General features: G+C 40.6%; 1 protein-coding gene across 1 annotated transcript; it reads right to left on the bottom strand.

The window, feature by feature from the left end:
* Nucleotides 1–833: 833 nt before the first annotated feature.
* slc13a4 (solute carrier family 13 member 4) lies at nucleotides 834–27,360 on the bottom strand. The gene is made up of 16 exons (XM_030720309.1): nucleotides 26,930–27,360; nucleotides 19,344–19,472; nucleotides 14,102–14,238; nucleotides 13,812–13,987; nucleotides 13,553–13,616; nucleotides 12,937–12,976; nucleotides 12,740–12,826; nucleotides 12,445–12,629; nucleotides 7,890–8,009; nucleotides 7,534–7,635; nucleotides 7,208–7,309; nucleotides 6,513–6,619; nucleotides 3,985–4,106; nucleotides 3,571–3,732; nucleotides 2,167–2,304; nucleotides 834–1,984 (listed from the first exon to the last, which is right to left on the bottom strand). The coding sequence occupies exons 1-16, from the start codon at nucleotides 27,050–27,052 to the stop codon at nucleotides 1,847–1,849; spliced, it is 1,932 nt and encodes a 643-aa protein (XP_030576169.1). The 5' UTR covers nucleotides 27,053–27,360; the 3' UTR covers nucleotides 834–1,846.
* Nucleotides 27,361–27,562: the final 202 nt, after the last annotated feature.

Below are 27,562 nucleotides of genomic sequence, written 5' to 3' on the forward strand. Positions count from 1 at the left end.
AAAAAAAAAATACGGCACCCTACAACCCCGCGCTCGCCCAGTCTCGTTCTTAAACGTTTGCTTTGTTTAATACCTCAGAACCCAGAGGGAATCTGCAGCCTCCCACAGTGACATTTCATTTTTTCTTCTTTACATGCCAAGAAAAAAATTCTTGCTCCTCAAAAGGGAGACAACAAAACATGATCATCCTGTTGTGACATGCAGAAGTGACAAATTTCATAAAACCGATTTTCGTATAGTTGCTATCAAGCTATCAGTGTTTCATAATGATCATTTGTTAGTGTTTGACTAACAGTGTCACAGTTAAAGATCATACTTCCATAATTTCAGATCTAAGCAGGTAAAATATCCTTTTGACGTCATTTAAACTTAAAAAAAAACATTTCCAAATGTAGTCAGTATGACAAAAAAGTGGAACATCTGCCATAAATGTAAATCAAGGAGAGTACAGACAGGTTTGCAGAACTCACAGCACCCTGCTGAGTTTACTGAATAACTGCCAGTTTGTCTACAAGCTTCTGCAACAAGGAAAAGAAAGTTCAGGAATAAACCGAGCAGCAAGTACATGATGGCAGCACGACTCTAGCATAATTACAGTGCATCTTCCTTTTGTAACATTGTTATGTTACATGATTGAAGGAGGAAAATAATGAGGCTGGTTGTGGTCGAATAGTCAAAAAAAAAAAATGACCTCTTAAGTCTAATCAGTTGTCCTTGGCTTCCATTAAAAATGTGAAGGACTTAGTAAAAGAGAACCACAATCCTGTTCTTACACCACACTGCTCAGTCTTGTTACCATGGGTCTTATGAGGTGATATTACTATGCTTTAAAAAAAAAAAAAAAAAAAAAAAAAAAAAGGATCGCAAAAAGGCCATCTTAAGCCCCGGTCAAACAAGCCTAGAGAGCATTTCCAAGCATTGTCCCCTTTTCATAATGGACGTTCCAGTGCATCATATGCTAATGCAGGTAATAAAAGGAGTTCCTTTATTTAGCATTTACCATTTAGCCAGCTCTTATTATGGCTGCCAGGCTCACGTCACTCATTTTATGAAATTTCCTAAGCAAAACTGACTAATCGACTGCAACCACATGCTTTGAGATAACAGTAAGACATTAACACTGTTAGAATTTAAGGCATTATCGTTGTAAAGGCACTGCAGTGTGCTGAAATAAAATGTAGCAACAAGAATCATTTTCACAGCATCTAAGGACACAAAAGCAGCTTTGGTAGGAATGTGTTTGAAATGTGTAAGAAAGGCCCGTCGTCTCCGACAAAAAGTACAGTAGCTGTATGTATACAGTACACCTGCAGCCAAGGTGGACTTCTCTTTTCATGCATTCATCTTGCTTTAATGCAGCAGCCACATCTTTCTCGTCCACAAAAGACAAAACAGAAACTGAGATTTTCCAGAAATGCCGAAATGTGTGCGATCTAGTTGCAGTGGCCATATGTAGCTTATTTGTCTAAAAACGGGGGTATACTCTAAAACCTTCACTTGTAATTTTTTTCTATTATATTAAAAAAAATAAAATCAGTTCTTGATCACCGCATTAATGCATTAAGAGGTTTAAAAGAAGAAAAAGGTTTCAGCTGGAGTTCAGAGTTAACCCCCCCAATGGCCACTTTAACATTCCTCGTAACACCCCAATTTGGCCGAGACATAATTTTATATCTAAGCAGCTGGTGATGGTTCTTCCTCTTCTTCTCACCACATCCATGTTCCTCCTTTAAGGCCAGTTTAATCAGTATAATTCTGAGCACTCTTGACAGTCTCTTCAGTCTCTTCCTCTCCTATCTTTGAGTTCATCCCCTCTTTGTACCACCAGCTCCCAGCCCACTGTTGGTTATAAGCTCCCAGTGCCATTCCTGGCCACCGCCCAGACTGGGAACTCAGTCAGATTGAAGAGGGGAACCCCCCAGGTGGTGATGGCCAACATCACAACCGCCACGCCAATCAGATTCACACCAAAACCTGCTTTAACCTGGAGAAGAGGAGGAGAAAAATGCAGTAAGAATTATTGCTTCCCTTTTGTTAAGAAATAAAAAAAAAAAAAAAAAAAACAAGGAGCGTCAAACCTGACATGCTGTTCCTTTTGATTCTGCAGGTGCAAAAGGAACAGTGTGTGTGTGTGTGTGTGTGTGTGTGTGTGTGTGTGTGTCGTACCATGTCCCTGATCTGCACGTGGCCGTAACTGAAGACGATGGCGTTGGGGGGGTTCCCCACTGGAAGCATGACCCCAAATGACACGCACATGGTGGAAGGGATCAAAGTGTGGAGGGGGTTGATGAGCAGAGTCTCCGACTGGACAGAGAAGTGCGCAATGAAGAATAAAGGGGGTAAAGAGAGAGTGATGAAGAAAAAGAGGAGAGGAGAGGAGAGGAGTTGAGTTCAACATGTCAGGTGAGATGGTTGGGGGTGGGACGGGTTATAGAGAAGGCAACACCAAGATATATAATATACAAAATGTGAATCCTTCAAAAGGAATTACTCAGGATTTGGAGAAATATATTTATTTGGTTTTTTGGTAAGAGCTAGACATTAGCTATTGCTCTTTCCACTACATATGAAGCTGCAGACAGAAATCAGTTAGCTTGGCTAAGCAAAGATTATGGAAATGTGGATTATCAGGTTTATATGTGCCAGTAATCAGATTGGTTTACCTGACAGCAGAGCTGGCACACAGTTTGTGTGCTAAGCTAACACCTGCCAGCTAACTCTACATACCTAATTGGAACCTAGCAGATCTGACTGACAGATCTGGTCATGACGTGCAAATTTACGTGGCCTTCCACTTTGTGGCTGAGTTGCTGTCGTTCCCACTCACTTCCACTTTGTTATAATACCACTAACAGCTGACTGGAATATTTAGTAGTGAGGACATTTCACGACCGGACTTGTTGCACAGGTGGCATCCTATCACATTACCACACTGGAATTCACTGAGCTCCTGAGAGCGACCCATTCTTTCACAGATGTTTGTAGCAGCAGTCTGCATGCCTAGGTATTTGGTTTTATACACCTGTGGACATGGCACACCTGAATTCAATGATATGCATGGGTGAGTGAATACTATTGGCAATATAGAGTATGTACTGGTATGTCTGATATATATATGCAGCCTATATTTGGAAACTATAACGTAAATAACAGTCTGTTTTATGTTCTAAAATAAGATTATAATATAAATTACTCACATTTCAACTGAAGGAACAAAATAGTAAACTGAGGGTGCAGCACATGGCTTTGCACCACTGAAGAAACAGGCTTCACAAAAAAATGGCCCTTGCCTCAAGCTTTACATTTTTTGCACTGTTGCATGCACACACTTATGTAACAGTTATGTAACCAGTAGTATTTAGACCACCTGGTAAAGATTATTCAAATACGTGGCCCACATCAGAAGTAATTAGCACGGTTTAAAAATGAAAAAGTACTTTCAAACAGACATAAACACAGACTTGTTAAATTGACTATCCCCCAGTTTGTTTATGCTTGCTTTTATGATTTGATATTTTTATGATTAATGAGGACCGGATGTTGCGGTGTGAAAAGGAGTGTGTGTCATACCAGCGCTGACAGGATGGGCAGGAAGACAGTAAGAGTTGCTGGGTTGGAGGCGAACTCGGTGACTGCGGACACCAGCAGGCAGGCAAGCAGGGTGACCGCCCAGGGAGGAAGACCACTCATGGGCTCCAGCTGTCTGCCAATCCACACTGACAGCCCTGACACCTGCACACACACACACACACACACACACACACACACTATATCAGCTTTCTGCGTGGTGTTCATGCATGCCCACCACCTCTGCTGTATTATTATCTGAAATAAATACACAGTCTCTTGTACATGTATTTGAATCCAATTTGCTGCATCAAAGTAATCAAGAAATTTTAAATGATAAAATGGACCATAACCGTCAATTTACCCAGATGCAATGACTATAGCAGAGCAGTACAGTAATACAAGAATACACAGTACCTTGCAGCCAGCTGCCAGTGCATAGCCTCCTCCAACCAGGATGACGATCTCCCATGGCATGAGTCTCTGGAAGTCCTTCCAGGTGATCATAGGAGCCAGGGGGTCAGACTCTGACTCATCATCTAATTTTAAAAGGACAGAAAAAAAAAAAAAAAAAAAAAAGTCAGTAGAGCAGGAGCTGGGGAAATATGTTTATATTTTTTGATTTAAAATCTCTCAAATTTCAGTTGTGTATACTGTATGCAAGTACAGTTGTGGCCAAAAGTTCTGAGAATGACCCAAGTATTGGTTTTCACAAGGTTTGCTGCTTCAGTTTTTATGATGGCAATTTGCATGTACTCTAGAATGTTATGAAGAGTTATCAGATGAATTGCAAGTAATTGCAAAGTCGCTCTTTGCCATAAAAATGTACTTAGTCCAAAAAATAAATATTTTCACTGTTTTCAGCCCTGCCACAAAAGGACCCACTCAGGAATGGCTACAGGCAGGTGTGAATGCATCTGCAAAGGCAGTGAGGTTTGAGGATGGCCTGGTGTGAAGAACGGCAGCAAAGAAGCCACTTCTCTCCCAGAAAAAACACCAAGGACAGACTGATCCAAAAGGCTTCGAGTCTCAAACCAAAGGTGGAGGGATCCAGGTATTTAAACTCCAGTGGGGGTGTCCCCTGGAGGTGGTTGTGACCCACTATTGTTCATGTGCATAATCACAGTGGTTTTGGGTGAAACCAATTTGGGACTTCACCCATTCTGTCAAGTGTGAATGGAGGCTGAGGTTGCTGGGGAGGGACCTCAGGACAGCATTGAAGATTAGGGAAAGTTGGTAACGTAATCCAACATTCCCCATGTGATTATGAATGTGATTATGTGATTATGCACATGCACAATAGTGGATCACAACCACCTCCAGGGGACACCCCCACTGGGGTTTAAATACCTGGGTCTCTTCACCTTTTAGTTTGAGAACTGAAGCCTTTCAGATGAGAAGTGAAACGTCTTCCAGAAAATTAAAGAAGCATTGTTGGAAGAGAAGGTGAGAGCTACCATCAGTCCTGTGTCGTGCCAACAGTAAAGCACCCTGAGACCTTTCATGCATAGGGTTGCCTCTCATCCAAGAGAGTGGGCTCACTCACAATTTTGTCTAAGAACACAGCCATAAATAATGAATGATACCAAAACATCCTCCAATGTTTTGGTACAGTCCAGGAGCAGTTTGGTGAAGAACAAGGCCTTTTCCAGCGTGACAGAGCACCGTGCCATAAGGCAAAAGTGATAACCAAGAGGCTCTGGGAATGAAACATTGAAAATTTGGGTCCATGGCCAGAAACTTCCCCAGACCTCAAACCCATTGAGAACTTGGTTAATCCTCAAGAGGTGAACTGAAAAACCAAAACCCACAAATTCTGACAAACTCCAAGCGTTGAGCATTGAGAATGGGTCACTATCAGTCAGGATTTGCCTCAGAACTTGAGTGACAGCAGTGCCAGGGCGAATTGCAGAGGACCCACACTGCAAGTATGAAATTGTCAATGAAAGCCTTTGAAACTTATTAAATGCTTCAAATTATACTTCAGTATACCATAGAAACAATAGACAAAAAGATTTAAAAGCACTGAAGCAGCAAACTTTGTGAACCTTTGACCATGACTTTATGATCAAGAATATCAAACATGGTACCATTTACAGGCAAAAACAAACCCATGTAAACCATGATTAAGACTAATTAAATTTTAGAAGCTAAACAATTGTGTTGAGTTTGGTTAACAAGCTGTTTCATGAATGTCTTGGAAACAATAAATAAATAACAGACCTGCGTACTGAAGAGCAGAGGTAGCTAAATGTTCTAAAGCAGTAAATGCATTAAAGTCATGATGTCACATCATTTTTTTTTCCCCTCTGTGTGTCCGAAATATCACAGATATTGAAGCGCACACCTCAATTAAATCTGTGTTTCCTTTATGTTATGGTGTTAGAGGTTACTGTACTGATTAGAGTCAGCACTATATTTTGCATTAAGCTGCACGAAACTGTAAATTTTGACAAATCTCAGGCGTTCCCAGGGTTTTTCAAATCATTGCACAACTGTGGAAACTGTCTGAAGTTGACCTGCTATTTCTCTTAAAGCAGAGTTTCTCTGACCCAGTGAGTCAACCTGCAGAGGCAGATAATGCAAACAAGGGCCCAATGAAACCAGAGCAGTCTGGAGCATGCAGCTGTGTCACAGAGTCAGGCATTATTTAAAAAAAAAAAAAAACCTGTAATTGTTCACCTCAATAAGTCAACTAACACTTACAGTCATTTATTTTGCCAAATGAATGGATCACAACATCTACAATGTGCTGTTAAGATAAACAGTGCTAATATATGAATGGTAACTGAGGTTGATTTACAGAGCTGAACGACATCACTGACCCCCCTTTTTTTTTTTCTAGTCAGTATGTTTTAAAGTCACCCACTGGTGCCCTGATGAGATAGCCCAAAAGTAGAACAGGTATATCAAAAGTGTCGGATGCTTGAGTGCATGTTCCTGACCTGAGTTTTTACAGCAAGAGGAGGAAGAGAAGGGCCGCCTGGCAGGGATGAGGAAGAGGAGGAAGCCCAGAAGAACAGACACTGTTGCATCAGTCCTGTAGCCTTTCCTAAGAGAAAACATGCAGATATAAAAATGATACAAAGACTTATCTCACACACACACACACACACACACACACACACGCAGATAAGGGGACCTATTATACTTCTCCTTATTTTCGGTCTCTAAATACTCAGTATCACAGTTGTTTTCTACTTTCTGTAAGCTCTGTCTGATGTCACTGAGAGCAGATATTCTTCATACGGCCTTTTCAGGACACAGCTCTGGCTGTGAGCGCAGAAGTTTAAATTTTTTTGTTTGGGAGATGCAGCCAATGAGGAGAAAACTGAATAAAAAGGAGGGAGAAGTGGCTAAAATAACACGTTGCACACTGCAGATGAAATGATGGGCTGTGCCAAGGCTCAGTAGAAGATGAATTTGAAAAGCAAATCATGCTAAATTACACTATTATAGCCCAAAAATAAAAATATGGAACTTGAAATGGGCACAGAAGCACCCCTCTACGTGTATGCTGCATGCTCCCTGTGTGACAGGGTGCGTATTTGTTACTGAGAACCAGCACTACAGTAAAGCGTCTGACCACTAACACTTCTTAACGTTTGTGGTTCTCTGTCGCAACATTGCAAGTACTTACTTTTCAAAGAGCGATGTCCAGCCGGGCACAAAGCCAGGCTCTCTGGTGAACCACAGCAGAGTCATCAGGACGAAGAAAACACCCGTCACCACCTCTGGGTAGCTATACACACAATCCACACAAGCGCGTCAGCAGCAATTACACGAGTGACAACACGATGGGGACACAGTGTCACGTCTGGGTTTGTGAGTAAGATACAAATGCATAACGTATATTCACTCACAGGTGACTTAGTCCTATAGAAGCCCATAAAAGTTGAACAGTTGCCAGCAGAGTTGGAATTTTAATTTAGATTAATATAATGTAAGACTGGGTTTGACACACACCTGATCGGTCCCAGCTTTGCATACTCCTCATGGATCCTCCTCTCTGACAGCATCTCTCTCCTGGTTTTGCGTTTCTTACTCAGTGAGCACGTTTCTCTGAAGCTGAACACACAGCAACAATAACATCAATCACACGGTAAGCTCATATGGTCGTTTTGTGCTTTTCAAGCTGAAGCCTCAACAACATACAGACAGTGGGATTACCAAGAGTCCATAATGATAAGATATAGATGTGGGCAAGTAGGACATCCACCTCTGTAATCACACACCTGGATGTGATCATTAGCAGAACAACTAGCAACACAGAAGGTTAGAATTTTTCACAACACACCAAAAAGCTTCGTGTGGGCACTCACTTGCAGCCGAGGAAGAGAAAGTGCAGCCACAGCCAGGTGAGGACCAGCATGATGATGGCAATGGGGAAGCTGAAGATGAACCATGTACCAAAGTTGATCACCTTTGCATCCGGATAACGACTGGAGAGAAAGTTGGAAAGAGTAGCCTTAAATCACACTCATCGGTTATTTTCATTTGATGCTAATGTGTAATATACCCGCTACTACACATATGCTACACACAGGCTGAACCTTGTGCCACATGACAGCATTTGCATTGATAAAAATGCAACTTTATCAGGTTTAAAAATGACCGTTTAACCCACAACAGCTGCACACCTTGACCCTTGGTCACGTGTGTTTGCTTTGACTGACAGATGTTGTCATTCCCATTCACTTATCTGCGCTGCTGCACAGCTGACTGTGCACACTGATAAGAGTGAATATCACAGCTCCAAGTCGTGACAGCATCAGAGTATGGCCTGGTTTGTTTTAGTACACTGCTGGACAGAAGCCATAATGAGTCAACTAAACACTCTTTAAACTTAGTGGAGACCACTATTACTGAGTAATCCCAGAAGGAGACACAAATCCCTTTGGGGTTGCATCAGGAAGGGAATCCAGCATAAAAATCTGCAAATACAAAATGATCCAAGTTCAGATATGAACCGAGACTACAGCCATGTATGGTTGCCCTGTTGTGTACGATGCTATTATTTATCCTCCTCCTGCAATGCTGTTAACATCTACAACTACAAACTGATTTGATTCAGCAAATTATTAAAAACAGGTTTCGCAGGAAAGGTAAGTTTTCCAGCAAACCAAATGTATTTGTTTTAGCCGGCAGTGCTATTTATACACCTGGAATGTTTCTGTCTGTCTGTGTGTGTGTGTGTTTGTGTGTGTGTGTGTGTGTGTGTGTGTGTGTGTGTGTGTGTGTGTGTGTGTGTGTGTGTGTGTGTGTGTGTGTTAAAAGCTCTACAGATATCAGCTGTAACTAAATGGCCCTCGATGCCTCACAGAAAAAAGCTCATGGGTTGAATTCACCAGCCAGCTGAGGCCTTTCTGTGTGGAGTTTGCATATTCTCCAATTATTATGGACGGATGGATGGATTACTCATCAGCAATTCGTCTTCCCAAAAACCAATATTTTCTTTTTTACTCAACCAAAAGTAGTGTGAAGCCAGCTCGGCTGAGGGGGTGTCAGCATTAATTTTTACATCATGTCAGGCTGTCACTAGCATGAGCCTTTTATCGTGGGTCGATGTTTAGGGACTTTTTATACAGTGATACAGTCGGCAGCTATAGTTCCCACCCGAAACTGTGCACAACACAGTTTTGTTGAGTTGTCAAAATGACATCTGAATAAATATGAGACTGCTGAGATTTTTTTCAGTTTTCAGCCTTTAACTGACAAAAAGTCGAGTACAATTTGGTTCAATTATATTCAGAAGGTAGACATCTCTGCAAAATCTCCAAAACTGAAACTCACGCAATCTATAGACAGGCCAGAGGAAACATGAAATTGACATGAATTTAATTTGGGGTGAGACTTTCCTTTTTAATATTCATATATGAAATTCACTTAAGTTAGCAGATGGAAATGAGAAAGTGAAGCATTCATGACAACAACCCAAATGTTGTTCTTCTTAAAGACTTCTGACTAAAGAGCATTAGCAAATATTTTAAAATCATTTGAAGAGAATTTTTATAGGACAGTTGAACCAGATGAAGTGTACCTAATATTTTGCACACCCATTTTTCAGTTGCTATACGCTACATCAATTTTAAAAAGACATTCTTATGTTTCTGTCAGAGTTTAGTAAGAGATGCTTGCACAAAAAAAAAAAAAAAAAAAAAAAAAAAAAAAAAAAAAAAAAAAAAAAGGTGCAGTGTGTCGTAGTCTATGATCAGGGCACTTTAAGCTATAACACAACTTCTGTTTAATTTAAAGCTATATAAGTAATAAAGTGTGTTTGCACAGATATGCTTCACTGCTCTGCCTGCTGTATGGACACTAAGTAGGGTAAAGGTGAGATGGTGAACAAGTGTGTGCTGCACGAACAGCTCTGCTTCTGACCTCAGGACATTCATATTTTTGACTATCAAACTATCACTTTTTACACTTTATAATGCAATATTAGTAAGTTATTAAAATTTGTTATTTTCTTGGAAAATGTAAAGGATCTTTTGTATGTTATTGAAAGGGAGGTGGAAGTCCTTAAAATGTGGTTTGATGTTAATAAATTGTCCCTTAATATTAAAAGAAAATAAATTTATGATTTTCGCAAACAAAAATAAATCGTAGCAAACACTGAATTAAAGATTTGTGACATTAAACTTTAAAGAGTTTATGCAGCAAAATTTCTAGGTGTTGTGATTGATCACAAATTAACTTGAAAACAAAACAAAAAAGATTATATTGAATGAAAACTTTCAGTCGTCAGCAGTTCTTTTAAAAAAAAAAAAAAAAAAAAAAAAAAAAACAGGAATGTATTAAATTATAATGACCTGCATATAATTTATTGTTCACTTATACTTCCTTACTTTTCTTACTGTGTGAAACTGTTGGGATCAACATAAAAAATTTAAAAATAAATTCACCAGTTATTTACACACAAACAAACAAAAACAAAACAAACAAAAAAAAAACCCCACACAGCAATACAGGTAATTAATGAGGCTGGTTATTATGATCGCACTGAGACATTGATTAAATGTTTTTTTCATGAAAAAGAACGCTCTACAAATATATTTGAGGGTTAGAGGCGAGAATATTGTTTCTGTTCTTTGTAATTTTCTTCTTCCATTTGGAAAGTAGAGCAGCTTTAATGATAAGAACATGGCCCAGGCATGTAAGCACTGCTTCAGCCTGAGCCTGTCAGTCACTATTTGTTAAAAAGGTTGTGGATTTTATATGAACTGTTTTTGTCTGCGTAATATGTGATCACTGAATAAAAATAAATATCATAAAATTATAATATGTTGACAACATAAATGGCTGCCCATCTTGTTTCCTTATATCTGGTTTGATTTTATGATCAGAACTAAAGAGTCACTTTACAAAAATCTGATACTCTTATGATGTGAATCTGAGTCTGTTGCAGTGAAACACCTAAATCCTTTGGGCAGTTTAAATAGTTGAAACCCATTTTCCATGAATATCGTAGTAATATCGTCGTAAGAGCAGAACTTTCCCCACTGAAACATAAAATCCAGTTTGTACCGCCACAAAATTACCTACAAAATTAGAAATAGAGACAGAGCACATTTAAGCCAACAGCAGAGTGGGTAATAAATCCTTTATACTGCTTAAAGATGTGTCCTTGTTAGTTCCATCAGCAAGAAAAAACAGAGCAACTCCTAAAAGTTGCAGTGTGGTGGGACACACCACCAATAAGGTAATGAACACATAACCAAGCTTTTGTAAAACTGAGCTTATCAGGAGACAAAAGTGGAGAACAGTTAAAGATGTGAGACTTCAGTACAGACTACATAAAAAGATTACGATTAAGATAACGACTTAAGACCATAAACTCATCAAGAAAATGTTTACTGAGATCACAGATCAAGTCAATGCTAGGGTCATTTAGTCACAGACGTCTATATAATCTTTTTTTGCAAGCCTGCTTCACACTGGCTTTAGTTTTCTAATGTAGTGGTTTACTGCATTTGTGAAACATCAGGTAAAAGTAAATGTTGATTCATAAAGCTGTGAGTAATGTTATGTTTGCAAGCCGCTAGCCAACAGCAACCTGCTAACACAAAAGCCAACTGTGTGCTGAAATAATCTGACAAAGTTTTTTTTTTTTAAGTGTCTCAGCCCTCATTTGCATATTGTGTGGTTGACAGTGAGGAGCCCTCCAGTTCAAATATGAAGCACTGTGTCCATACATGGATTTAGCCGAGATCGCTAAACACCAGCACAGCTTAATAAAAAGCACAGAAATGATAAAATAGAAAACCTTTCTGTCCAAGTTGTCTGCATGCTCTGCTATTGTATTTTCAGAAGTTTGGTTATATTTGTGTAGCACTGAACAAAAAACACAGGGCCATTTCCCCTCACTTATAGAGGCTGTTTGTGCGCGTGCATCACCTTTACACGCACTTTGACTGAAATTCGAGCTCAAATCTCTAATTTATGAGATTTTACTTTCCATTGCTTAGACTGATTGTTGTTCCTGGCAACATGACATTAGCATTACAACTAATAGAACTCAATCCCACACAGATCAAAACCTGACCTTTGTCCAACGAGCTGTGACATGAAGGAGGCCATTCTGTCAGGCTTAGAGCAGCGGCAAGAGGAAATCGGCTCTGTCAGCACCGCAGAGGCTGATTAGTTTGATCTCCGACCCCTCGTGGCCCCAGACACTCAGTTAACATAAACTTTTTCAGTCCAGCAAACACAGCAGCCAAGAAATCATGCTGTAAATATGGTTGAGAACTGAGGAGTCTGGAGTCGCCCTAAGCTAACACAGACCGACGTGTCTTTGATCCTGGTTCTGACCAGTTTGTAAAGCTGCTTTAGTACAGCAGTAACTTGCACAGATGCTATATGTGCATGCACACTTACTTGTTAAACTGCTCAGCAAAGATGAGGTTGGTTGACGTGCCGGTGATGGTGATGAGTCCTCCGATGGTCGCTGCATACGTGATGCTGAGCGACAGGCATTTACAGATCATGTGATCCCTTTTGGTGGGATACTGGGAGTCTCTTCTCATCTTCACCCGCTTTACATTTGGGATTTCAATTGCAACCTAAATCACAGCGAGGTAAAAGTAAAGAAAGAGCAAACATTACTTGGATTGAGTGACAGAAGAGACTGAGTTTGACACTGTGACACACTCTTCGTTAACACGCCGCTAACCTGCGGCAGGTGCCCGTTGGTGTTTCTTATGAACTCCTGGTTTGAGATGGGCTTGAGACCCAAACCGTTGACCTCACCAGTCTGTGTCTGAAAACACAGGAACAAACGTCACTGCAAGCATTTAGATTTTTCTGCTGCCAATTTCTGAATTTGAACTTCACACATACAGACACACACAAAGCCTTGACATGTCTTACATCACTGAGTGTGGAGAGCTCCTTTTTAGTGTAGTCATTGCTGGAATAAGAGGAGAATTAGCATTATTATGTCAGAGATAATTGACTTTACTTTGGTTAAAAGAAGTGATGTGAGACTGAAGGAAAACCAATTATTTGATGTCATTTGAAGGCATAAATAACTCAATTCACATTTATATAGTGCAGGGGGTGACCAAACTCCTGGCCCGTGGGCCGCTTTTGGCCCCACCCCCTACTTTCGGTCCACGAATTGATGTCAAACTAACATACAATTTGGCCCTTTAAGTTACTTTTTTGACATTTTGCTTAACTCTCTTATTTGGAGGGGAAGGTGAAATATCAAAAAAGAAACTGAAAGGGCCAAATTGTACGTTAGTTTGACATCAATTCGCGGACCGAAAGTAGGGGGCAGGGCCAGGAGCGGCCCACAGGCCGAGTTTGGGCATGACTGATATAGTGCCAAATCACAACAGCAGTCCCCTCAAGGCGACAAACACATAAAGAGATAAAATAAAGAATATCTACCCTGTGTATACAACTTGCACAAACATTTAAAACTCATCAAGTGTACACAGAAAAAAACAAAGGCCCAACATGCGCACACACACACACATACCAGCTGTTGCGATAGAGCAGCTCTAACTGGTTCTTGTCCAGGTTCTCCTCTTTGTCTGAAACAGCTGCAGATAGCCATAGGCATCAAATTAATGACAGAACTAGTTCAAAAAGTTTTAGCATTTATCTATTAAAAGGGAGAACTCTCCTGCTAAAGCACCCCAGTTTTCTAGCTTCACAAGCTAATGTCAGTGCTGGTTTAATGTCATTACTTTTGCAGAAGGTGTTTAAAGACTTTTCTCCTGTAGTGACAGACGTACCGCTGTCCTCCTCAGGCGCCTCTGCCGTTTCAGAGTCGTCATGACTGTCAGCCAGACCGGTGCAGATCAGCTGCTGCAGGACAGCCTCTGCTATGGGCATCACCATAGCTGTGGTGGATGTGTTGCTGAGCCACATGGAGAGAAATACTGTGCAGCACATGAAGCCCAGCACCAACCTGCAGGAGAAAGACGGAGTTTGATATTTCTGTGAAAAAACAAACAAACAAAAAAAAAAACCCACACCTTTTAACCTAAATGTGCCTTAAAATGTACAAAATTGTGACACTCACATGCCAGGCTTCGCCCCTGCAATCATGACCATGCGTAAAGCAATCCGTTTGTGCAAGTTCCACTTCTCTATGGAGGCCGCCAGGCAGATGACCCCCATCAGCAGCAGAGTGGTGTCTTTGCAGTACTCTGCTGCCACCTGAATTTAAATAAAAAATAAAAAGTAAATAAAAAATTATACATACACACATACATACATATACACACACACACACACACACACACACACACACACACACACTAAAATTTCTGACTTCAAATAAAAGCCTAAGTCATTTAAAACTATGCAAACGGTTGCTGGCACAAATTCCAGTATAGGAAAAAATAAACAAAATGAGATGCGAGTAGACAGAAAGAAGCGGCGAGGACCTACTTCACCCTTCCTCATTTGGATCAACACTTGCAGTTTGCCATTTGTTCTTCTTAATCTGCTCTACTTCCCACTGGCAGTTTTCATAGCTCTGCGGAGTTACATAAGCCCACATCCACTCACCTCTCACCTAAAATCCTCTTTCTTCAGGGCCCTTTAGTTATATGCCACCCTTGTCTCTCGACACTGTTTTCAAATCAAAATACTATTTAACAAAAAAAAAAAAAAAAAAAAAAAGAAACCAACTTCTTGGACCAAATGGGAATTGGAAAGATGCTGGAATATATCCGAGCCTACAACAGAAATTCCAGTTGTTATGATAATAAGTTAAGGAAAGGATTAAAATAGCTAAATTCTCAGCATTGGCTAATGTGAAGCTTAGTAGAGAGACACGAGCTCCAGCTGTAACAGACACATAATCATTGCTACAGTATTCACACACAGTATACAGATTATCCTCACCAGCTTCCAGCTGTTTAGCCCTGAAACGTGGCTAATCAGTTTTATTTTAGATTCTCAGCTACAAATCCAAGTCAGAGGCCTTTCCAGTCAGTTTCTATTTTAACTTTTCTATGAGAAACATACAGCTGTAGACAATAAAAAAAAAAAAAAAAAAAAACCCAATTAGGAAAATGTTAACTGGATGAGATAAGATCCTGTGTGTTGATGCTGCTATATTCAACACTTAAGTTTTACCTTCTGCTGTCACTCATTTTCTAAATTAGCAGCATTAAAGCATGCAGCAGAAAATGAGGAGATTACAAAAAAATGAAAGTACTATAATAGACTGGAAATGTTGCATAAAGCTCTCTGCTGGCGTATTTATGGAACACCATTGTAAGCGGCTTACAGCAGTGTTAACAGGCAGCTTTTGTCACTGTTTGTCAAGGCACTTTGGTCACAGCTCACTTTTTATGTAATGCAGATAAGAAAGGTAAAGATGATGAATGTGAGTTTAATTGAGAGGAAACGGTTACTGGTATTTAAAAAAAAAAAAAAAAAAGACTGACTCCAATGACCGCGACTATCAGTCACGCCAATCGTATTGTACTAGGAAGGAGAAACAGAGCATGGCAGCGGTGTTAATGGCTGATGAAGCGCGTGAGTGGCTGGGTGTGGCCACGTGAATCAAGTATGGAAGAACATTGAAGAACATCAGTGGATAATGATGATGATGAGTGCCGGGTTAATGGGTTCATCTGCACTCTCCACTCAGTCATGTCTAATGAAACCTTCACAGTCGAGTGCCCATGCCTCTGGTTTACACTGGCACATAATAGGATAAGCAACACTGCATTGTAAATCAACATGGAAAACTGGCATATGCTTGAGAAGCACCCACATGGACCCCATTTCTTTAAGCATATGCAGCGCAGTCCAGAACACAACAGCCTTTTATCCATACACTCTGATCTGGACTTGCCTTACATCTGTATATAAAAACATTTTTAGTAAAAATTTGTAACATTTAATAAGTTGGCTTTACTAACTTGTATATTTTGAGTGCGTGGTGTGAGGGTAAGTCAAACAATCTATGCCAAAGAAAAGAGCTCTTTACTTAATTTTAAATTAAATACAACTATAGCTTATACATTATACATCAAGTCAGAAAATGGCACTATTGCCGCGTTTCCATTAGTATCTACTCAGTATGACTTGACTCGGCACAGTTTGTAGGTATTTCCATTGGGTACTAAAAAGTACCTGGTACCAGGTACTACTCAGCCGTGGTTCCAAGCGAAAATGTGATGTCAAACAACATGGCACTGATTGCCCAGGAAGTGTCGTCACTAGAGTCATGAGAGCGACTCCTTCACCAGAATCAACCGCGCCATTTTTAAAACCTGACAGCAAGAAAATGTAGGCACGCAAACCAACACCGTGGTCAAATGAGGAGGTGCAGACATTTCTGCGCTTGTTGGGAGATGAGACGAGAAATTAGAAAGTTTATCATGAAGTTTCCGAGCTAATTGCTGCTCACGGGTAACAATGCACAACAGAGCAGTGTAAACAAAAGCTAAAACACTTTGAGTTGCATACAAGTTACATCAGGAGACTTCTGCCCGCATTGCTATATCGATTCCACCCACACTGAGATGGTCCTCAACGGTCAATTGCCTCAAGAGTCAAGTCGACCCGCGTTGAGTAGGCACTAATGGAAATGCGGCTTATGACTTACCTGGATGTTTTTTTTTAAAAAGTTATAGGTAAAAACACCATTGTTTAGAGACAGAAGTTTTTGTTGCATTCTTGTGCCCCATATACTGTGCAGTTACAAGAACACAGGTATTACTGTATTAGCATTTGAATAAAAAAAAACCTTAAGAGCTGTGAGCAGGACCTTTTAATTAGTCCATTCTGAAATGCTGTCTTTTGCAAGAAAAGTGTGTATGTGTGTTTTGCACGTCAGGGCCACCGTGAATGTGTGGGTTTTTTTTTTTTTAATTAAAATATAATATACAAAATATATTACACATTAAACTACGTTAAAATAAAAATTACCATAAATAATGGTTATTATTCTAGATAGTCTCATTCTGATCATGCTCCCTCCCGCTACACAGAGATACTGCTGTGTCTCCATCCTTGGCACCTTGTTGTTCATCATTTAAGTCTATTAAGACATACTATCAGCAAGCACAATATTTATTATTATGTGGAATGACACAAAGATTGACGTCCCATTACAAAACAGTAACAGCAGGTAATGTCTTTTTAGAAACTGGGTGTTGGCTGTCCCAAAACTTCCTCCAGCTAAATGAAAAATCAGAAAACTCTATTCTGCCTCCCTCTCTCTGCAGAATGATCTTGGCTCCCTTTTTCACATATATCAAACAAGCAGCAACAATTCTGGCTGCTATCTTGTGGGATACTGGACTCTGAGTAAGCATAGTCATCATGCTTCTCCCATTTCCTTGAGTGACTGAGTGGGCAATTCATGCAACTGTAGCATCACCTCTATACTGATTGATTGCTATAGTACAGCCCTAGAACCCCAGAGCCTTACATTTTCTTGTGGCTCTTCTAGCTGTTCCCATCTTTAGTCCATCCCTCCTCCTCTCTTTTTCTTCATTCATCAGTTCTTTCCATCTGTCCTTAGACACTTTAACCTTCTGCACATCCTTTCTAGCTCAATATCTCTGCCTAACCAATCAATACAAGTCCTTTTCTCCTTCCTTAAAGCGCTGTCACAGTGATGCAAATCAGCTACAGAGAGAGAGAGAGAGAGAGAGAGAGAGAGAGAGACCTGACCTCTGTGTGTATGAGGAATGGTGTTTTTTCTCAGTAGCGTGTAGCTTAAACCAGTGCCTTATTTTTGATGTTTGGAATAAACCACCCTTTTTGTGGATTATTACGCCGTTGCTCTTCTAGCTATCCACCTGCACACCTCTGTGGCTGGCTTCACCTCGCCTCACATTACACTCTGCTCCGCATCTCCTGGCCTGTCTATGTGAAACTGCCACAGTCAAGTCAATTCTTTTTTTTTTTTTTAATTCACTTCATAAATTTATCCTTTGTTTTTCTTTGATCTAGGGCCCGTATCCGGGCCCAAAACAATTTGTCAAAAAAAAAAAAGCCAGGATTGTTAAAGGATTAAGTTAAAGGTTCAATATATAAGGCCCTTTAAAAACAGCAGATACAGATTTATACTCTAACACAGGGGTGTCAAACTCAAAGGACAGGCCAAAATTGAAGACAGTCTAAGTCACGGGCCAAACAGGATTAACCTTTATTGAATAGTCTAAAACAAATTTTAATCAGCAATACGAATTTGAATGGCCGGAAAACTGCAACTTTTCCCTCAACATGATCACACACGTAATCACGCGGTCCCATCCCTGAAGCTGCAGGTTTAATGGATTAAGATGCTTCATTATATTGCAGAGAAAGGCCTGTGTTTCAGCGCTTATGACTCGTTCTCTCTTCAGGACTTTGCTGCGCAGCGTTTCCTGCTTTGTGATGCACTGTCAGCTCACCTGTGCAGGTCTCCCTCTGCATCTTCTCCAGCATCCGTCCCACCAATGCGCTCTTTTCCCCACACTTCGCAGGCGGGGAATAGAGACGCACAGGTTTACCTCCGATGTCAGTGATCAGGTCGTTTGCCTCCCACCTGTTTGGAAAATCTCTGTTTTCCAGTTTTCGTTTGGGCATTTTTTTTTTTTTTGGGGGGGGGTGTCAGGCTAGTATAAATGTTGCTGTAAAAAGTGCTGACCGATGTTTATCCACTGATCAATGAGTCATTGGTAACGCTGGAAAATGGGTTAGTGCGCAGGTCTTCACTTGCATGACAGCTGCTGCAGTGCATCATGGGATTTGTATAAGTGGTGGGAGTGGTATTTACCGGTGGGTCATTAATCATAGCCACATGAAATTATCTCGCAGGCTGTACACTGTGGTATAGATGCAATGTTTAAATCATCCGGCCCACGGGCCTTGATTTTGACACATGTGCTCTAACAGATAATTTAGATTTACAGCATTTGTGATCACAGACTGAATTATTGGTTTGTGCCATTTGTAGCAAAGATGGAGCACACCTGTGATATCCACAGATGCTTCAATGGGAAAAAAAAAAAAAAAAAAAAAAAAAAAATCAACACTTTGAGCTCAAAGTAGACGGTGTACCATGTAGTGTACATGGTACAGTGTACCATGTTTGGGCTGGGCTCTGTTTTATGGTCTGGGTTTGTGCTAGCTGGGTAACATTCTAACTTTATAATCTCTCCAACACAACACAGACATCTTGGCCATTTAGTGTGTTGCAAGTTCTGTTTGTGTTGTGCTTGTGTGTTATTGTGTGTTATTGTGTTATTTAACAGAGACCTGAACCTCTAACCAGACAGTAAGCTAAAAAGAAGGTCTGAATGACTCACCTCGCTGGACTTTAGCACCCCAAATAGCGGGTAGAGGAAGGCTGGGACTAGAGCAGCAGCACCCAAAGGAACTGCTTCAGACACCCAGTAGACGGCCGTCACCATCAACACATATGCACAACATGCCTCCTACAAACAAACAAAAAAAACAAGAACACAGCATGTCATACTTCCACACAACAGGGAAAGCAGAAACAAACACACAGGCCTATATAATAACTATCACTATTAGAATACAATTTTAAGTCAAAGTATTGTGTGTTTATCCTGTGAGTTTACTGTTGTGGCTGCAGTGGGGAGTGGGGTTTGTACTGGGCTGCACGCGCACACACACACACACACAGCAATGTTGCATTAATCTTGTTATGGTTATATAATATCGACATACCAGCCTCTCACACCACTCTGTCGCAACACCAGTCGGCTTAGTGACACGCTCTCCAATCTTAAAAACTAAAGACGAATCTCGTGACATTTGTTAAGACCTGTAATAGCTGACACTCACTTTGCCAAAAAATATCATTAATTCATAAATTAGCCCAAAGCAGGTCAGAATCAATGCGTCACAGACAGGCTGCACATAGAGCTATTACATATGCAGTTTACGGCAGTTTTAATGTAAGACTTGGATGGAGTTTTGTTTTGTAGTATTAAACATAACACTGCTTACTTCTGTAGTGATTTCCCTTAAGAAGAAGGTTTAGTATAACATCTTGCCAGTAACAGGTCAGTTAATCTCAAATTAATAAACCCAGAGGGGGAGAATTAGCCACAGGATTCCAGCATGAAGCGAGTCCAGACCTGTTTGAACTTCAGTCTTTCAAAAAAGGACTTTTCAGAAGTCAAATATTGTATAAATTGCCTACCACTCAAGCTTATCCATGTCTGCAGGTTGTGTTTATGTTGCAAGTTATATCTGGTTTCTGTTTGCAGTGATGAGATTAAAGAAAAGGCATGCAGATTATCACATTTCATTCCAAAAAGCCACTAATACAGATCAATTCTTTGTTCTTGCTTTGGAAAATATAAATCAAACACATCCCATCTGGTGCAAAGAGAAGACTCAAAGAACCCTGAAACTTCACCACAGTATCCACAGGTAACTGCAGATGCCCGAGTGCACGTGACAACAATCACAAGAAGAGTGCACAAAGGTGATCTGTATGGGAGGTTTGAAAACAACATTTGCTGTTCAAAATGATGATTACAGCCAAACCCCAGTTTGGCGATCAATATATCACTGAAGACGAGAACTTTCTGATCATTGTGCTCTGAACAGAAGAGCTCAAGAGCAGCAGTAGACATGTTTGGTACAAATTAAAGACTTTTCAGGAGAGGAACCTCACAGCAGCTGCAAAGTACAGGTATGGAAATGCTGTGGTGCATGGTTGCTTCATTGTCTCAGGAACTGGCCGACTTGTCGTTGACTCAACTATGAACTCTACATCATATCAAAGGGTTTGATATGATGCTTGCAGGCCGTTTTAAGGCAGTCCAGAAATCTGTACTTTTCGATCACAGGAACCGCCTCTGCAGGACTTCTGTTACCGTTTATACTGAACTGAGGAGAAGGTCTCTATATATAGACTTTATATATAAACTTAGGAGAAAAAGTACTGTTGGAAAACCTGTTTATTTCCCCTTAAATGGACCCACATCTGTAAGGAAAATACATTTGTGGGTTGAGCAGCAGAGTTGAGTGGGTTGGTCACGCCCATGAAAAACTTGTCAAATCTTCTCTGCCGATGCCAAACAGCTGATTCTGCTATTGACTCTTGTTTGGCATCGTTCATTGGACGATTAAAGTCTGAAGAAACCATTTAACAGTTTATTCATTTAACAAAGAGGGGTCTCAGTGGCATCTGTCCTCATGCTGGTCACCAGCTTGGTCACACACTGCTGTGGGATGGCATCCCATTCATCAACCAGCATTTGTTGTGCTTGTGATGGTCATTGAAGCCACTGTGTCTGGAATTCTACAAAGACGTCAGGTATCTGAAGCAATATTAGATTTACTGAAGGACTTTAGAAACAGTGCCACTATGACATCATGTCCAACAGGACAATCAACTGTCAAATTCAAATAATACCAAACACAAACAAATCCACCTGACACACTGGCAGCAATCTGTTTTTTGAAACCCAAAAATTAATGAATGTGACTCAAAAATCCTGTTGCAGTCAGGCCTGTGCAGCTGCTGAGTCCAAACATATTCTATCATGTGTCAAATAAACATTTAAAAACCTATTATTTTCACCTCACTTTAACTCTGTATGTTTGTTTTTGGACTTGAGTACTTTTGCATAATTCATAGTTAAGCTCCCTTCTCCTTCCTCTGATTGGTTGCCACTTGTAAGCAATACATTTGAACAAGAGGTGGGTTGAGTTTGTGCATTTCAGCCAGAGTTGTGCGCCTCTGCTCTCACTGATATCAGAGAAAGACAAATATATTTTAAAAACTGTCTCAAAAGAAGCATTTAGAGCAGTCTGAAGCCTGAGCTGCTGGCTCACAGGGATTACTTGCACATACAAGGACCTCATATGAAACTTTGGCCATGATTACCGAGCATCTACCACTGTAACAGGTGGAAAATACGTTTTTGGTTTGGCGTTTACAGCACAGGTGGTTACTCTAAAGCAACAGCCTGTGCTCCTTTTTGGAAACCTTCCTGAAGATTTTAGAGGCATTTCCAGCCATTAGGCGCAGCTGCTGGATTAGAGCAGAATGAGGTGTTTGGGATTCATAATCAAAGAGGACCTCGCCACTGAAAAGGTTACAGCAATTTAGAAAACATTCCAGACTTATAAAGAGACATTGTGACAAAAAGAATGTGTTTTTTGCACTTTAGCAGCTAGCTTTGCAGCATCCTGCCTGTGTCAAACGTGACTCCACACTGAGGATGTGCAGGAAGCCTGAATATGCAGAATACTTTATTAATCCCAGGGGGGGAAACTGAGATTAAAGCAAAGCCAAAGGTGAAACACACTGACAAGAATGTAAAGACAAAAAAGGAGAGGTGACCTATGGCAAGAAGGAACAAATGGACAGATTTTGTTAAAAGAAAAAGGCAAATCAGCAGTAACAGGTCATTGATTATTGGCCTGTTTATCACAGTTGCCACACAAGAACTGCAACTTCAGCCCGATCCTCAAATCATCTTTGGCTTCTTTTTTCTTTTTCTTTTTTAAAGCGGCTGTACTTCAACCTTTGTGTTTAAAAAAAGACTTTACACTGAGACGTGTCATGGTGCAGAAGTCACCACCTGTGCTTTGCTTAGAAGTCAGACCTGGCTTTAAGGTGAGCTTCTGTGGAGGTTATGTAACCAGTTATCAATCTTTAAAAATCATTTTAACTAGAAAGTAAGCCACTCTTTGTGGAATGCAAATGCTTTCCCTCCGCTCCCATTCACAAGACAGTTGTTCAGTCTTTTGCATTGTGGTTTTAGAAGGTTTGAGTAAAGCGATTCCTGTGAGCTAACTTGGATGAGAGTGAAGTCGTCCTTAAAATCTGTTTTACAGCTGACAAGTCAACTTTTGTCTAAGCAGAAGTCCACTGATTGCCTCATCAACTGTTACCTGTGATCAGCTTGAGAAATGAAAGTGATAATTATTCATTTAAAAAAAAAAAAAGAAAACTGTTACCTAAAGACTTCTGATGGACTGATTACACCACAGCTCAAACTTGTTTCTCCAATCAATCAGCAGAAGGCTAAATGGCTCAATAGAAAACACATTCACACAGCCTGCATTGTGAAGAAAACTGACTTCACTGATAACACTGGAGTTTGACCCGTCCAGGGTGGACCCCACCTCTCGCCCTATGACAGCTGGGACAGGCTGAATTGAACCTGAATTGAATAACTGGAAGAAAACAGATGGATGGATGATATATCAGTCAGCAGAAAAAGATGCTTGATGTAATTTAGAAATTGTGTGATCACATAACTCTTCAGTAGAGCAGCTCTGCCTCTGTCTTCATCACACGTAGCAGAGCTGAGCAGGCTGTCACACATGTGACAGTGTAAAAAACTATGGTATAGATATAATGTTTAAATCTAACATTTCTGGCCTGTTTTTTTTTTTTTTGGGTGGGGGGGGGGGGGGGGGGGGGGGGGGGGGTTGTACAACTAAACCATCTCCTGTGTGTATAATGATGTTTTTCTGTAGCTGCTCAGTATTTATATAAAACCTGTTAAAAACAGACACTTTAAATCTAAATCTAACACAATATATATTCATGTATCATCCATGCACCCATACACCTGACTATTAATAACCATTTAAAAACTTTTCTAATCTATAAGGATTTTCCAACAGCATCACAAAGGCACCAAATGTTATTTCAGTGCTTTAAGCTAATGCTATCATTAGCATGTTTATAATTCCAGCACAAACTGCAGTGTGATTGTTGGAAGATTTCAGCTGATGTCTTAAAAGTGGAGTCAAATTGGCTTCTAGCAATTTCTCAATTTCTACTATAGTGCCCCTAGTGGTGAAATAGCATAAAACTTTATTTAACCAGATACAGTCACTCATAATATCGCAAATATGGGCAATCTTTGGGGTCTTTTAACTATAATATATACCAACTTCGGTGACGTTTATTTGAAATATCTAGATTTTCTCTTATACTCATGCCAATTAATTATTGAAATACTAGCCAAAACATTTTATAATGCTTTGAACTGAATTTGTCTCCATGCAGTGCAGCTGTTGCTATCAAATTTGGGTAAATTAAGCACAGTTGTATATGCCAGTTGTTCACCAAGTTTGAATCTTGTTTTTTTATTTTAGATATTCAACATTTTTCCAAAATTGTCATTGATTCAAAGGCTAATCATAGCATTGCTAATTAACACTGAGCACAAAAATCAAAGTAATGGACAAGTTTCAATTTTGCCCTGATCAAAATTATCGTCCTGCAGGGCAGATCTTTGCTCGAATAGCAATCCAGCAACATGACAAGACAGCTAAAAACCACAAATGCCAACTTCATACAGGAGGAAAAGTTGGAGGATCATTAAATAAATCAATTAACTGTCAATCTTTCCAACAGCATCAGTGTTTCAGTGCGGATCACAGCAACCAAACCCAAACCTGCCTCCAAGGGAACACCTCTTTGCATCCATGAATATGAAGTTGTGAAACTGCGCAAGTCTGACTGATGAGCATTGTGCTTATTTGCCACCGGCTCTGCTTCTTTGTCTCTGTTCTGTCTCTCTGACCTGGCCTGACTGCATCCTACAGATGTCCTGTTCAGCTGCAGCTGGACACAGTACCTCTCCAAACACACACATACACACACACTGTTGCTCTGAACCCGTCACATTCCTTGCACAGTCTGGGGTCCCTGGTGTCGTAAGGAAGCCACGTGGGGGCTCAAATCCAGCGTGGCAGCGGGTTGATTATATAACTTAATTGCTTGGGTTGTTTCTCCCTTTTTCTTTGTAGTCAAGTTTTTGTTCTTTTGTTCTTTCTTGGCCTCATCCTGCGCCACTCACTCATGCCAAACATCCACCACCACTGACATAACAGCAAGGCTCCTTGGCGATTGCTCTTATTGGCCGACGATCAACTCGTGGAACACAACAGTTACTTGGAACATTAATGGCATTAAAAGAAGCAGAGAAACACCTGCAGCACTAATTTAGATAAGTGCTGAAGACAATACGGCTGAGTGTCAGTCAACGTGACAGGATATGAGCTGAAGCCCACACCCTCTCAGGTGTTACGCTTCATTTAAAATCACTTTGTGGCACTTTTTACAATGTGCTGATCAGAAACAGTGTCAATACATGATGCAGAAATACTGAGCATAAAGAAAAACTGTTCAGCATGCTTCTAGCACTGCTTAACAGGGGTGTTGGGAGTTGTTTAACGTGTTCATGCAGTGCTGGCTGATTGCTGAATAATTTATCTTATATGAATAAACAGCTTTTGCATGGACATTCATAGCTCTAAGCATCAGATTCTCTGAAATACATGCTCAGCAGTTTCTGAACCCCCCCCCAACTTCAACACATTGGTAACTATATTCACAAATCCACACTATTCTCTAAATATTATGCTAGATTATGCTTGAAAATATAAGAAACAGATGGAAACACCTAAATATGCAATAAACTGATGTCATTTTCAGCAGCAAAAATCTCTCAGAAGATCCTGAGGATGCTGAAAATACGTTTATAATGATGTGAGCTTTTCAAAGATATAAGAGGTGTTCATTTTTCCTGTTGATTATTACCTCTCTGACTCAGATGGTAATACATTAAAGTCACAAACTGGTGCTAATGTGTACCGTTAGCATGATAAATACAGTGAGATGCTCTGAAAGGGCATTTTAAAGCTTCAATTCTGGTTTGCTGATTACTACAGTCTTTCACTACTAGTCACTGGAGACAAAAATCCTAATCCCAGTTGAGTCCTTGTGCCAGTATGACATACACAAGAAAAAAAGCTTTTCACTGGCCATCATGAAATCTGACATGAAACCACGTCGACCGGAGAGACTGCAAATCAGACAAATCTCACAGGTCTGAGCCTCAGTAAATGTGAGAAAACACCACGACCTGAGGGTTTAAAACAACCACAACAACCAAGAATGACACTCATTTTGGAACCTGTGGAAACCACAAAATTTAAGTTTTTTGCCTCAGAAAGGAGAATGCTTCCACAGGGCTCATGTAACCCTGTGGTTTCCATTACAATTTCACACAGACAGATCTATCCTACAGTAACAGAAAAAAAAGGCACAATAAGATGGGAGCTGTGCCCTCGCTTTCTGATCGCATCTTCTCCCTCTTTGCTTTATTTTGTCAGCAGCACGCTGATCTTTATCTCATCAACATGTTGCGACATCTCCTCTTCACACACAAGGCTCAGCTGATGATAGGGAGCGCGACACAAGCGATCATCAAAACAGAGGACAGTGCGCCTTTTGATTGATTCTCGCTCCCTCTCTCTCTCCAACACGCGCGCGCACGCACACACACACACACACACACACACACACACACACACACACACACACACACACACACACACCAAGATCCCATCAGGACACTGAGGCCAGCAGTAGCAGCAGCATCATCGACAGATCAACTGGATATCTTGCTTACTGCTGTGTCGGATGTTTGCTAGGTATTTATTAAGAGTAAATTATTGATACATTTTATTTAACATAAGTTAACACATGCTAATCATTTTAACATACAATGCGTGCCTGTTTTTTTATTAATGTCTCTTATAAACAGTGGTACATCCGTCACTGGTAATGCTTTAATCGGATTTTATGGTACTTCGGAAGTAATTTCTCATTTTGTCGCTCAAAATGACCAATTTTTCAAATCTGTGCAAGAAAAAAGAAGGAAATGACTTCACTGACTTTGTCGTACTTATATTAATTTCCAATGGAATATTCATACCTTTACCTTCTATCAATCAATTAGATTGTCATGCTTTGTTAGTAAAAATTATACTGTTAAACAGTACCATGCTCTTGTTTTGAAAACCATGCCCATATGGTAAACTTTCTTTTGCGTTCATATGCTTAGTAAAAACTCCACTTTCTCTCTCTGGTACTCACACTGGTAGGGTGGATAAGCGGTAAGGGAAGCAGGGACAGCGGGATAAACACCACAAGGATCAGCTTCCTCGCCCTCCACAGCTTCCTGAACAGATCCATCCTGGCTGCGGCCTCCAGCCTCATGGGTGACCCGGGGCTCTGGGTCGAACTGGCCACAACTCAGCAGAACCGGGCGTGAGAGTTAAAAAAAAAATACGGCCTACGGAAAGCCTCAAGGTGCAATCAAGCGGGGAGAGCCGGAGGAAAGAGGAAGAAGGGGTACGGTCCTCCCGGGAGAGCGTAAAGTTCTGTGTTGGCTGTGCGCCTTAACGCACAGACTGCAGACGGTGACCGGACCTGCGCGTGTATCGGTGAGGTGAGAGCGCTTTGCTTCCAATGTGACTGACGTTCGTAGCGCGCACTTCACACGAAGGTCCCCTTCTTCCTCTCAGTGTGTGACACTCTCAGAGGGATCAGGTGAGATTGCGGGCGCATTTATAGGACTGCATAGGTATGCTAATTAATCACAACGTTGCCCCACCCTCTGTGGCTGTGAGGCCACCAATCAGGGTGGAAGAAAAAGTTTGCACAAGAGCGAGTGTGTGCGTGTGCAAAAAAACCCAAAAAAAAAACACAAAACAAAAAATAAAACTG

The sequence above is a fragment of the Archocentrus centrarchus genome, chromosome 23 (genome assembly GCF_007364275.1).
Source record: "Archocentrus centrarchus isolate MPI-CPG fArcCen1 chromosome 23, fArcCen1, whole genome shotgun sequence".
Taxonomy (NCBI): domain Eukaryota; kingdom Metazoa; phylum Chordata; class Actinopteri; order Cichliformes; family Cichlidae; genus Archocentrus; species Archocentrus centrarchus.

Excerpts from the sequence above, each read along its gene's own strand:
- slc13a4 (XM_030720309.1), bottom strand. The coding sequence starts at position 27,052 with ATGAGGCTGGAGGCCGCAGCCAGGATGGATCTGTTCAGGAAGCTGTGG. Across the intron at positions 7,310-7,533 it reads GCAAAGCTGGGACCGATCAG|CTACCCAGAGGTGGTGACGG; the intron begins GTGTGTGTCAAA and ends TTGTGTGTATAG. Across the intron at positions 2,305-3,570 it reads TGCCCATCCTGTCAGCGCTG|TCGGAGACTCTGCTCATCAA; the intron begins GTATGACACACA and ends TTCTCTGTCCAG.